Source organism: Calonectris borealis, chromosome 8, assembly GCF_964195595.1.
Source record: "Calonectris borealis chromosome 8, bCalBor7.hap1.2, whole genome shotgun sequence".
Classification (NCBI taxonomy): domain Eukaryota; kingdom Metazoa; phylum Chordata; class Aves; order Procellariiformes; family Procellariidae; genus Calonectris; species Calonectris borealis.
In genome coordinates this window covers 9,897,988-9,911,622 of record NC_134319.1, presented here as the reverse complement: position 1 = coordinate 9,911,622, position 13,635 = coordinate 9,897,988, and the positions used below count along the sequence as shown (strand labels likewise).

At 42.8% G+C, this 13,635-nt stretch overlaps 1 protein-coding gene across 1 annotated transcript in view; it reads right to left on the bottom strand.

Annotated features, from left to right (window-relative positions):
• The window catches only part of TRABD2B (TraB domain containing 2B), a 292,528-nt gene that overhangs the window by 35,602 nt on the left and 243,291 nt on the right, over window positions 1-13,635 (bottom strand). The window contains exon 5 of the mRNA XM_075157035.1: window positions 9,189-9,279. Coding sequence (XP_075013136.1) covers window positions 9,189-9,279 — 91 coding nt within the window. The remainder of the gene's footprint in view (window positions 1-9,188; window positions 9,280-13,635) is intronic.

Here is a 13,635-nt window from a genome sequence, read left to right as displayed (position 1 = left end):
ATGTCCCATACAGCAGTAGAAAGGGGAAATACCCCAAATCTAGTCCTTCTGTCATCTCGGGTCCTCTGTGGGACCACCTGTTTTCTCGCTGAAGTCAACATGACCATGCTGGGTGTAAATTTAGACTCATTCTTGGTGCTGATGAAAAATTCTGTCCTACGGTGAGGCTACAGATGAGGCAGACAGATGGGCATAGCCAGGTCCACAGCGGCCATGACGGGGTAAATCCTCCAGGTGCTTCTCCTGACCAACTGGAGTCTCAGAGGTCTGTGACAGTGGCAAGGGATCCGATTTTCACAAGCAGAACAACTGCTGTCCGTGCAGCCACCCGCCTGAACAAGAGGTCAAGGCGGAGGCCCAAGCAGATAATTCAGTTTCTGTCAGACACTCCCTGTGCCCCTATCTTTCTCTCTAAATTTGCATGTATTAATTCTGAAATTGCATTACTGTAATAGTATATTTTTAGCAATCATGATTGCAGGAAATTGTCTTCATTCAGGATATTCCTCCATCGTATCAATTGACAGCCACTGTGACTATACCCATATACAGGATCTGACCCATTTTTCCTCCCTCCTGTTTCTATTCACAGGTCCATTTTTCATTCTCCCTGGAATGCGGAGCATTTGGGAGTGTAGGTGGAAAGCCAAAGTCTTTCAACACCCGCTAATAGAAATTTGTTTTATTAATTAACTTTGTGGCAAGAAAAAAAAATAAGAGAGCCGATCCTCTGCTCTGAAATCATGAATCACTGGGCAAGAGAAGACATGTCCTCTGAGACACCAGAGGCCTCAGACAGAGTGACTGACTGAGTTGCTTTCTTGGGAAGTCCTGAGTCATCAAACACAGCAGTTTAATCCCCAGGAAATGGGAAACATATTGGCGTGACGTTCACTTGCATGGAGCATGAGCTCCAGAGAAGGGTGAACCTCCAAAGGTTCTGGAGATCAGTTTAGCTTGTGGAAGGATTTTAAAACCTTAAAGCGTCTCTGAAGTATATCTGATCTGGAGCTGGGTACAGTATTCCCAACACATGATTTACTGGATGAATTAAACTCTTTACATACTTTACAGATTACATATGAATTTACTTTGACTTCTCATAAAAATGATTCAATGATTATGACATGAAAATGTATTCTGGCTTCTAAGTTATTTACTGTGACAAGTGCTTCATATATTCACCATTCTTAATTTACTAGTCCTGTTCTAAGAACTTCTTTTTGGCATTCCTGCTCCTACCATTAGCACTTAACCAGGAGGAGCAGCTGATATACATGCTTCTCAGTCTGACCTTTCACCATGATTCTCCTAAAGGGACACCCACACAGTCATTTCGGACCCAAAGCTGGGTTGCGGCCAGTGTGAAGCCACCTGGCTTGGCCGAGATACCACGAGTTGTTAAAAGCGAGACTATTTTGCACTGTAGTGGACAAGAAATGGCACAAGATCACACTGCATATGTACATTAGAGTGACCTTCTACTTGTGGGAGCAATTCAGAAAGGTTTCAGTAAATTTCGCAGCTTGCCACAACAAGATCCACCCACAAGGAGTCATTTGGCCATGCCACCAGTCACACAATGTTGTTTCGGAGGGCTTCTAACCCCATTTAAACTGACTGAAAAATGACCCTATGAACACCTGATCACTCATGAAAGACTGAAAATGTATTTGTCAGTGTATTCATATGTAGAAAACTGTACCCCCAGCTGTTTTCTTTTAAGGCACTATTCTTGAAGGAATTTTAAGTGAAAGTGTCAATGAAAAGAGTCATTGACTCCCTTTCTTCCTGTTCCTTTTTTAGGAACTCGTGCATGTTAAAGAGCTCCCTGCAAGCAAAATTACTAGCAATTACACTCACACTGAATCAAGCAGCTCTGCTGATTGCAACACAACCCACAGACCTCTTGCTGAAGGAAAAGAAGTCAGCTCTGGAAGTGGAAAAGCTATCTGTCCTAACGTGTGAGGTCTCTTTGCCTGACAACGTGATAGCGAAGGTAAGGGAAGTCGGCGCTGCAAAGACAGAGTGACAGCAAACAGACCACAAACTTCCTTAGATAAACGACGTCTTTCAAACCACAATACCACTTGATACCTTTGTGCCCCTTGAGCTGTTACAAAGTGCAGCTGCACTTCAGCCCAGATTGATATCACTTGGGACGGAGGCCATCAATCCACAGGACAAGTGCAGGCTGAATACACAAACACAAAACTCGCACAATCTCACTGTGTCAATATAACGCTGGAGAGGAGGTGGTGTGATCTTTCCAAAGGCTTAAACGAGTCTAGTGACACCGTCGACTTGAACATGGGGCACAAGTCCTTCAAATAGGAGGGGAATTAATCTCACAAAATGATGAGTCATCTAAAACTAGCCAGACACCTATTGCAAGCAAGTTGGGCCAGCTGCCCAAGACACCCATGAGCAGCTCTCTGGAAAAGCCAGTCTTTTTACATTGACTACAGTAAGCATCTGCACAACTGCGTGAACACACTCTTAGTTTCCTACCAATTCCCTCATGCCTCCTCTCAACAATCTCCTATTAACGATGACCTCTAAAAGCTACTGGCACTGATGGAAGCCTTGTTGTTGACTTCAGTGCAGTTTGGATCAGCTTTATCTCTAATAACTACAGACCAGAATTTTCATCTTATACTAACAACCTTAGGTGAAAAGATCTGCATTAGAGTTGGCTGGAAGCAGAAAGAGGATGAAAAATCAGCTTCTCCTGTGGAAACAAGAACTCCAAAATTTGGCTAGGAAATAAAGTAAGAATTAGCTCTGAACTTTTGAAGTCTCCAAGGCTCTGTAAGTTGACTATTATAGATAGTTTATGGAGTATGAGATACAGATCTCCTAAAACTGATGGGCTGCAGAGCAGCAAAAAGCCTAGAAACCTTAGCACTGGCTTCAGGACAGCTCAGCGAGCAAGCTGCCCTTGAGCAAAAAGAAGCAAGCCCAGGTTCCCCAGTGGCCCTGTGTGCAAGTTCCCAAGGAACGGAATGATATAGAATATGAAACAATTTTTTCAAAATAAACTAGAAATTTTGCCAAGGATAAAATCTGATTACAGAGAAAAGTGAATGTCCCACTGGGAGAACTAGTCAAGCACAAAATTCCTGAGAAGTTTTGTTCCATATTCTTCCACCAACACCATGAATTATCTTGCTCTTTCCCAGAGTTTTTTGTAGCAAGTTGCTAAATTCCACTCTTTCAGAAGGTGTTCGGCGTTTAAAGGTGGCCTAAAGAACGTGCAGATGCACTGGCCCTAAGTCATGTGTTGCTCAGGAGGTGACAGGATAATTAAGTTTCTATGGCTGAGAACTTGTAAGTTGACTTTGCTTCTCTACCACATTTTGGTAGATTTTCTTCAATTTCTTTCCCTCTAAGTGTTACTTCGACTGGCTCAGACTTTGTGGCTGTAATGTAATTATAGATACAAAGACAACTGAATTGCAAAGGAGGCTATTTTAAAGGCACGTGGGAATCCCTTGAAAATGTAATGTGCATATTTTCATGACTAAATATTTTAAGCATTAAGTAGTCATATTCTCCGATGTTAGATGAGGCAATAAATTTGCCAATGCATGCAGATGAACCCCATTTAATCCCTATGCACCTCTTACTGCAAATTATGCTGTCAGAGAACCCCCCCTAAATAATGGGTTTGCTTTCCTTCTGAAGGAAGCAAGCTAGTGAAGGGAGTATGGTCTTCAGGCTCAGATCAAGTGAAAGATCCAGAGGTTTACAATAGGTTTAAAAAGAACTGCGGCATCCCAACGGGGAGATTATTCCACCCACAGAAAAAAAAAAACCGCATTTTTCCCTGTCTCAGAAGAGATGGGATCCAGACTGGGCTAACATCCCCCAGCTCTTCTTTCTTTCTCAATTAACTCAGTTATTTCCAATGAAAGTGTCACAGCATTCATAATTTTTTTTTTCTTCTCTCTTTTCTAAATAAAATTTTACTTATTTCACTGCAACTGTAACGTTCTCCCAAACACAACCCGAACATTAACAGCTAAGCAGAGTGGAGAAGCCCTGCCAGGTTGACACCAGAAAGTTGCTTAGGCATCCCAAGGAACGTGGCAACTACTGGGAGACTCCTGAGGGCTCTCATGGCATCCATAAGTTTCTGGGATGTAATCTATTGAACTGGCACTTTTACCAATTTGGGGCTGTGGGGAATGTTATGTCAAACATTTTCCCATCTCTGCATATCACCTCGTGAAGGTTAGGGATCCTGATGGAGTGAAATGGCTGCATCGCTGTGGGGATCGGGTGTGCTTTCATCCCGTGGGGAAGAAGAAAGCATTCGTAGTGGAGCAAAGACTTCCACCATGAGACAACGAGAGTTGGAGAGTTGGAGAGCCAGGGTCACACCTGTAGGATGCTATAGGAAAAGGTGAAGGAGCAAGCTCTTTCCTTCAGAAAGAAGGAAAGGAATAAGCTACAACAGCAAAGACATGTTGCTTCTGGGCCAGGAAGTTCAAACACAAGGAGGAAGGGTAATTAATTTCTACAGCAGAGCTCTGAGAGTTTACAATAAACTCTCAGACGGGCAGAAATAAAAGCTTGTCCTGAATTCTCCCATTCTGAAAGAAGGCAGAATTGAGCATAATATCAGAAAGAGCAGTCTGATGGAAATGAGCACTGCTGCATGTTTTTCTGGCCGAGAGAACGGTGCGCAGTACGTCAGGGCTTGGCGCGTGGCAGAAGGTCAGAGCCGATTCCGAGAACCCAGTAACAATAGAATCATCATGGACACAGGTGCTTCCGGGATTGATCTTGCAATTTGGCTGTTTCCAATTAAATGTGAAGCAGCTGTGGCCCTTTATCTGTTCAAGTCACTGGAATCCATCTGAGGGGAAACTTTCTCCCATCTCTTCCCCTCTCCCCACCCCAAGCATGCAGCTCTGCTTTCTGAAGACAGAGAGGGGCAGGGACGGCCAGTTGGCAGAAGCCCCACAAAAAAAAGTTGCCTTTCTTATCTCAGGGCAAAGCAATGAGATACTGATTCAGCCATTCATTTTCCAGTGCCTTTATTTGGGGACGAGGAGGACAGCCAGCAAAATAAGAAGCAAATACGAATGCTGTTGAAGGTTGTCAGGCAAACAGATCTGGGACACTTTCCCTCAGGCAACAAAATAAACAAATGAAGCCAATGTGAGGATAAATTCTCAAGTGTTTATGGCACTGGTCTGCATGCTGAGTACAACAGGGTTTCTTTTACAGAAAGGGATCGAGCTTTAAAGAAGGTATTTTCAATAACCAGCTGGTGGGATTCTAGGAAGGTCAGCACTGGGCCAGCAGGCAGATCAACGGGAGCAAAGGGATTTCAGAAATCCAGTCAGTGAGAGCTCCCAAATAGCTCCACACCAGCTAAAGGTACTTTATATGAACTTTTCTTTGCCAGTTGATTGATTCTGGAGCCATCAAACCCCTCCATGTCTTGGATATCTCTTCTAGCCTGCCAATGTCTCACTTTACTTTTCCCCAGTACCTTAAGAAAGGGAGAACTTGGCTCAAATTTGTGCTTGTCACTAGACAACAGAAATGTGAGACTCTAGATATTCATTTTGGTGGGCTTAAAGAGCAGCCATTTCACAACCCATGCTTAGCGTTTTGGACAGAGGAAGCCAACGATCTTCTGGCTTTACCCAGCCTGTATGTAACTGAAAGCATAAACAGCTTTGGTCTTTGCCCTGTTTCACTCTTCCCAAGGCTCTTCTGATACACAGGAACAGTACTAGTTATTTTCTAAAAAGGTGTTCTCTTGTCCTTTCTGAAACTGAAACGGATGGCAGAGCTTAAATATCATAACAGACCACCCCACCTATCTATGGTACCACTGCTTCATTATCATTGAACAATAAAGATCAGACTACTAATAATTTCAATAATAATAATCATACTGTTCTAGGAACAGAGGTATTAAAGAAAAATAGTATTTGCTTTTTTGGCAGGGCAGCATTAGCAGTAAGTAGGACGTAGCACGAGTGTTTTGCTAAAGTTACTTTCATCGTTTCAAATAATGGGGCTTCTGACTTAACCGGAGAAAGATTGTCCTGCAAATTACCGTCAAGAAATCATTGAAATTCAGCCAAACCTACCCTCAGTTTCAGTATGATATACCTCCAAACATTCCTATGTGCCAGCTCAAATTGTTCCTCTGTTCTTCTGCACACAACCCGTCCACAACAATCCTTTTTTGAATTCCCTTGGCCAAAACATAAGCATGCAGCTGCTTCAGCTTTTTCCAACCCTTGCTGGTTTTTCCATGTGCTGTCCACCCCCACCAATCTCTACATTAAAGTCCGGCTGATCTTCCCTGAAAACCATCCAATTTTTCAATTGTCAGTGCCAGAATGCAATGCAGTGGGCTTGACTCCCTTACACAACTTATTTGGAAGTAAAGCAGAAATGTCTCTTCTGGGTTTCAGCGGAGGAGAGAAATTATCTCTTATTTCATGTATGGCTCCACAAGAATCAAGACGAAAACACCTGCATCTCTATAATCCATAAAACAATTTCTGCTTGCAAGCAGCTCAAAATTCGTTGAGGTTCTATTTGTTTATTCTACGTATACATGTGGCTAGTATAGCCACTTTCCCGAAACGGTTCCTCTTCTGGGCCTTTCTAACTGTTTTCAAATGTTTTTATTTCATCTTTTAAAAAGGAAAGAGGAGAGCAAAAAAAGAAGGGTAGACAAAAATGCAAGGATCCTTAAGACTCTCAATTACAGCAACATAGCCCCAACATCACAACAATTAACTCGCCGTGCTTTCTGAATATGCCATCAATTTTGTCATAACTGTGTTTGACTAGACTGTCGTTTGCAGCTTGCCCAGAAATCATAAAATACAAGCTATTCTAAAAAAGAGAGACAAAATGGTTTGCAGCAGCCTCCTCGTTTCTAATGGGGAGGCCCAAGCACTTCTGATGGCTACAGCCCCAGCTGTAGGACAACGAAAATACAGTCCCTGATGTGCAGGGACTCTCTTTTTTCCTAAAGGCAGCACCTTGTTTTCTGTGAATATATTTAAATTCTCTTTATTTAAACTTTCTATAATCTTCTACTGTTTCTGCACCTTGAGTAATGCAATTTAGTGGCAACTCTGGATTTCTTTACCATGCCATGTATTTCTCTTTCTGTATTCTCATGTAAGACTGGCCTGGATCATCAGGCCACAGGAAAACATACAGAGCATCTAATCTTTATGGAGTACAAACATATACTCTCTCTCAACTCAATCCCGTACTCACGCACAACGGTATACCCTTTAATAAAGTTTTGTATGTTCAAAGTTCAGAATAGACCCCACTGGAACTAGGGTACTAGTCCAGACAAAGGGACCAACCTGCCCAACGCTCTAGTCGGGGAACAGAAGCTACCAAGTGTAGGATAATTCAACTGAGGACATATGCATCGTTCTAGGCAGCAGTCCAAGTCCACTTGCTTTCAAGTGTGTTTCCCCCAGGGACTGACAATTTTAGGGAAGACGTCATGAACAAGAGACACTGCTGCCAAGGTAGGGGAATGCATACACAGAGGTGCCCCATATTGCAAATAAGTCAACATTAAGCAGTGGCTTTGTTTCAAGTTTCCTGCCCCATCATGTTATTTTAAGTCTGTGATGACGTGTATAGACATATCCCAAGACCATAAAGAGCAGAGACTATTCTTGGACATCTCTCACACTACTGTATCTTTCTTTCTTCTCAAGGGCTTGCAAACAGCCAATAAATAAATAGTTTCACAATTTCCAGTTGAAATACTTTTCAGGGGAAGATGATACTTTCAACTAAATGAAAATTGCTGAGGAAAGTGCCTGCTTCCCCAAGAGGAAAGTTTCTTTGTCAGAAACCTAGGAATGGTATACCTCAGCTGTTTTGGTATAGTTTGCTTGTTTTTTCTGTTTTGCTGTATTTTTAGACACAGACATTTTTGTTGATTTTAGCCAAAATTTCCAGCTCCAGCCAGTTACAGTGTTTACTGCTCTTCCCTGTGCCATGTTGACTTTTCTCCCTCTGCCAAATTGCTTCTTAAACCTCCTCTGAATATCTACTCTTCCTTGTGTTTGATAGCTTTTTCTTCTTATTTTCCCCATTGTTATTTAAGACTGTGCTCAACATATTCCAAGAAGCATTTAGAATAAATGCTTTGTCAAAGACACTTATGTACAGTTGAGCCATATTATATTCTATATGAATCATTGCGGATGTTTCACAAACAAGGTTAGATCAGCCAGATTTTCCAACTATATTAAACGTAGCTTTTTCAGACATGTCTACTAGCCCTGCGATTAATCCTCCATATTGAAACTCGCCTCATATTTGGACCGTGTCATGTCTGCCCACCAGAGACAGGAGCATGCTGCTAACACTTTCTCCTAATGAGGATAACAATCCTGTGACAGAGCAATCTCGGCCAAAGCTAGGTGGTCTCTCACCATCCCTCCCAGTTTTATTGTCTATGATATCTTTAGACAGAGACCTCATCTAAATGGCCAAGAAAGAGAAAAGTCTAGGGGAGGAAGGAAGTCTGTTTCACCAACTGAGGACAATTTTGTGCCATATTTTATCTTATACTAATTAAGATTGCCAAGAGCCTGGTAATCAATCCTTCTTGCCTGCTTTACTTGATCAGATAGATGGAGAAGCTCAGGGAATATTGAATCGCTTTTTACCTACCCACCACACTTTCCAAGGTGCATCTGCCACATTAAATCTGGTCCTTTGGGCAAAACTGAAACTCCACCTGAAGAAGAGCAGCCTGACAGAGAGGCCTGAAAAATGAAGTTGGTGGCAGCCTACTGCCCTGCAATGGAGAAGCAAGTAAAACCCCACGAAGAGAAAAAGACAAAACAGCTACGGGGGAAAATGAGCTGATGTTTCTTGAAAACAGAAGGGAACTGTGGCCCTTCTGATCTGGTACAGTGAAGCAGCTGTGATATGAATAATGTCCCCAAGTGAAAAAAACAGCCACTGAGGCTCCATATGTTTCCAAACTCACACAATGCTTTACAATGCACTTTTTGTCTGGAACGTGGGTAGGAAAGGGAGGTTCCGCACCCCCTCACCCACCTCCTATACTAATGCAATAATCTTGCTTAGTCACAGAAAAAGGGAGAGAAAAAAGAAAAGGAGAGAAAGTGATTAATAATCTGTGGGCAGCTGCTTACTTTCCAATTGGTTGTCCAGGAGGGGTGTGCTCCACTTCAAATCCTGCTTGTCTCAGTACATCAATCACAGTGTTGTTACCCAGGAAGTGACCTAAAATACAGGTAGAAAATAGCACTGTCAATCAAACTGCTCCTCTCACTCACTTGAGTTTCTCCTGTTGGAACAACAGGTTTGGGAGGCAAGGTTACCAGAAGCTAGACCAGCTCCAAAGGCAAGAAAGGCACGTTATGCAATTTGTTGTAATTCAGGCTCAGCTATTCACCAGGTAGCCCACTGCAGCCTCTGGCAATGGCCAGAGGAAGAGACAGTGTACAGCCTGATATGGTCTTCTTCCATGTTATTTACCCCTCCGTCCCTTCACACGGCCAAGGGACTGGGTGGATAAAAGAAAACCCAGATGAATTGCTAGTCTTGTCTTCCACTTGGCCATTTTTGGTATGTGTACGGGCTAAATAAACTTCTAACACGGGTATCAGAATGACCCTGCAGTGGCAAAAAGAGTATTACTAGGGCTTTGACTCACAAATTGGTACAACCCCAGATGTCCACCCTGCCCATCATCGTTCATGGACATCTGCTTATGAAGAAGCTCTGAAGCTGCTGTACTGCATGCTCAGTGCTTATCTACCTAAAACAGCAGTGATTCAGGAATTGCTTCATCAACTGCTCAGCCACCTGCACAGCAGGGTTGCGAGGAGCTGGGATGGTAACCTTATCTTTCCGAAAACGTGAAGATTTAGTCCTGTAAATCAGGGCTCTTTGCTATAAGTGTAAAGGTCACGTTCCTATTCACAGAAGTAACAAAGAGCCCAATAAGTATTGCAGCATGTACGGGCCTTGAAAGAGTTTACTTAAGGCAGTCCTATATACTTGAGGTCTGAACCAAATCCCACTGGAGTCAATGGGAGCCCTCAAAGGACTTTGGGTACAGACTCAATAAGACAGTGTAATCCCTCCGAAGCTTTCAACTTATTGTCAGAGTCCCGCATTGTTTTCAGGATGGGTTAGATGTATAAAGTAAGGAGGCAAGAAGTCCACTAACAGGTTTATTAAAATCCACGTAGCCCAGCAGTAACCTGTCTCCATCTGTAGCCTGTGGTCAATGTTAAAGGTATATAAATATATACATGAATGACACTGAGAAAGGACAGAACAATCCTCCTCCATTATGTCCATTAGCTTCCAGCTCTGCACGGCTGGATGACCCTCATTTACACCCAGGTCATCGCATCTCACTGCCAGCTCTGAATAGACCAATTCACGACGAATGTGCTCAAGCCTCTGCCTCCATGTACTTTTTGCCCTATGACATCTTGCAGCAGGGAGTTCCACCACGTGCCGCGTGTAAAAACGCACTCCTCCAGTTTGCTGCTGCCTTAAGCACAGCGTGTTTGCAGGAGATGTTTGTAACTGCCCGGCTCCATGGCAGAGCCAAATGCCTTGCACTGAAAAAACAAGGCAGGCAGGACATGCCAGAGTCTCTCTCCATGCATGCCACTGCGTAAGGAGCTGGCGTAACCGTCAGTAGAGTCACCCCTAGGACACTTCACCCATACGGCACAAAGTCGCTATGAATTGGAGAGTAATTCAGTCCCTAGTGTTCACTAAGCCTGCATCTCTCTGCTCACACTGCCAACAAGGGCGCTAATTCGCATCAGTTGTGGGAATGATGTAGTCGTATGGCTTTTAGTGCAACTTGCAAGCACTGGTAAGAGCTTTTAGCCAAAAGACATTTCTTTAAATGATTAAACGTACATTTGCAGAGCCCTAGTGTGTTCCAGGATTCCTCCACTTCCTTTTAAGAAAACTCAAAATTTGATTTTCCCCTGACTAACTTACTTATAACAAAAGCCAAAGGAGCAGAGAGCAGTCCCAAAAATGTGTTACACACCCTCAGAGATTCAAGAAATGAGACATTTGTGAGTGATTAACTGGATTTGATCATATCCTGGTTTTTTATGCAGTGGCCAAGGCAAACAAAGGTCCCCATTCTGTCACTGGCAAAGTGACACTAAGGAACCAAAGTCAAAGGTGTCAAGGTCAGAGATGTTTCTGAGTCCATGGTACAACGCTCTACGTTCCCTGAACCGGAGTCTTAAATGCCAATCATCCTGAATCCAGCAAATCTTTGACATCATGACAGTATGACCCAATTTTAACTGCTTTAAACCCAAGAAAAAAAGTAACTATGCAACAGCTCTGATTCCTTATCCACAAAATGGTAGGATCGTCAACAATGTCAGCTCCCCAGCAAAGCCCGCGAGTCCCTTCAAGTGATGGATGAATACCAAAAGGTGATACCTCTGGACTTCCCATTCCTGCCCTCTCTGTGGAGACCATGATGAAAGCTGCTAGCTCGTTGGACTGGTGATCTGCTATGAGGGTGGCAGAAAAATGTGTGGTGAGACGTGTATTTCCACAGGGTAAGTCACCCCGAGCCGTTCAGTCCTCTGCCATACCCCTTTCTCTTGGGAGCTGTCCTCCAGCCATCCAGGAGTTTTCTCGGATGTGGACTGCAATTACGGTGAACAGACGAGGTTCCTGCCAAGGTAAAACCCACCCACGCAGGGAATGAATGTCCCCAGGACCTCTTCTGAGACTAGGGACTGAATTTCCGTATCACAAATCTCCTTACCCTCTGCTCCAAGCTCAAGGTTTATTCCTTTAATTTTGCCTTTCCTAACAAGAAGGAATACCAGCTTCCATTAAAACCGCCCCCACAAATTCCAAATCTCTGAATAAATGAAAATCTTCATTACAAACTTCAATGTGAACATAGTTATTTCATTTTAGGTCCACAATTCAACACATACTAAAATATTTTCAATGCTCCAGTTCAACCAAAAGAAATCAAAACAAAACAAAACAAAACCCCAAAACCCAACTTCAAGCTGACCCCTAAATAATTCTTCATTCCACATACATCGACAGAGCCTGAAGCTTTAACAACCACTAGGAAATGGCATGAGCAGGTCTTTGCAAAGCTTTATGTTAAAATTTTCCTGTTTGCATTATCCCACGTACATCTGGGTAAATCACCACCCGTCTCACCATCAGCTTGTCCTGTTCATGCATCCTTTCCACCTGATTGCAAGATTTCTATACTGACCAGCTCTGACTTCCACTTGTCTTAACTTTTCTGCTCAGTCAAAATTTACATATTGCGATTGGTTTTGTATCCATCTGTTTATTTTACGTCACAGTAACGCTGTTGTGGCCAACTCATTATCTCATTATGCACTCTACAAGCAATTTGAAGCCATGCTCTACCTCAATGATGGAAAAACTGAAAATACCCATGCTCAGACCAGCAACTACCCAACACAGACACCTTCCCAACAGTGATCCACGGTATCCCATGGCAAGGAGCTCCTCGGGATCAGAGATATGTGGAAGAGGAAGGTTTGAGGAAAAAGGTGGCACTTGAGAGGTCCAGTGCAGGTGGGTAAAGTGAAACATGAAAACACTCTTGTGTCATTGCTGTACTTCCAGGGTTAAAGAATTCCTGGAAGAAATGTCTTGGCTTGCCTCCTGCTGCTAAGTCCATCATAATTATCCTTCCCAGTTTTAAAATCCAGGAAAATTTTCTATATGAAAAATTTCTTACATACAATGACTCTCCTTGGTCACATACAACTTGAGACAAGCATTCACTTGTTAGATACTGACAACAATGTAATAATTCTGACAGCTTATGGCATGCAATGAAAACCAATTTAATCTGTATACTAGAGACAATTAAGCTCAGCATCAGTGAAAAACATCAAATTCCTGCCTCTGGCTGCCCATATGTGCAAACAGAATCTGTAATAATTGCCAGATTTTTTATAACATCAGAGGATTTAATTTTTATTTGTAGATATAAAAAAATGAACTTTATATATGTGTGTGTGTGTATGCTGCTTCTAAAAACTTTAAAAAATTTCTCTGCCTGGCCTGGAAATCTTCATTAAAAAAAAAAACATCAAGAAAGTATAACTATTGAAAAATTAGTGCATCTAGAGATGTAGCAGATTAGAGAGACAGGGGAATGTTCTTGCTTCTCCATCACTATTCCCTCTTCAGTCTAAACCTGAATAAACTATTCATGCAGTATTAACCAAATTTACCTTGACAGCTGATGAAAACTGGATCCAAGAGGTCAGAACACCAACTGCCTCGGGAAATCCATGCAAGTATGGGAAGAGGAGAGAAAGCAGACATAAAAGATTTTCTAGATAGGGACTTGAAGTGAAAGTCTGTACTTGGGCATGGCGATAGTACAGCCTCTCCTAACAGCTTAAGATTAAAAAAAAGGTGTGGATGCAGTCCTTCCACCCTCTAAGGATGAGGAGATACTCCCGGGATTTGCTTGAGGACAAGACCCAGTGCTAAACACGGAGTGATTTCGTAGTTTGAACACAAACACAGTGGAGTGGCTAGCGTGGCTCACTGCACGTCGGGTGT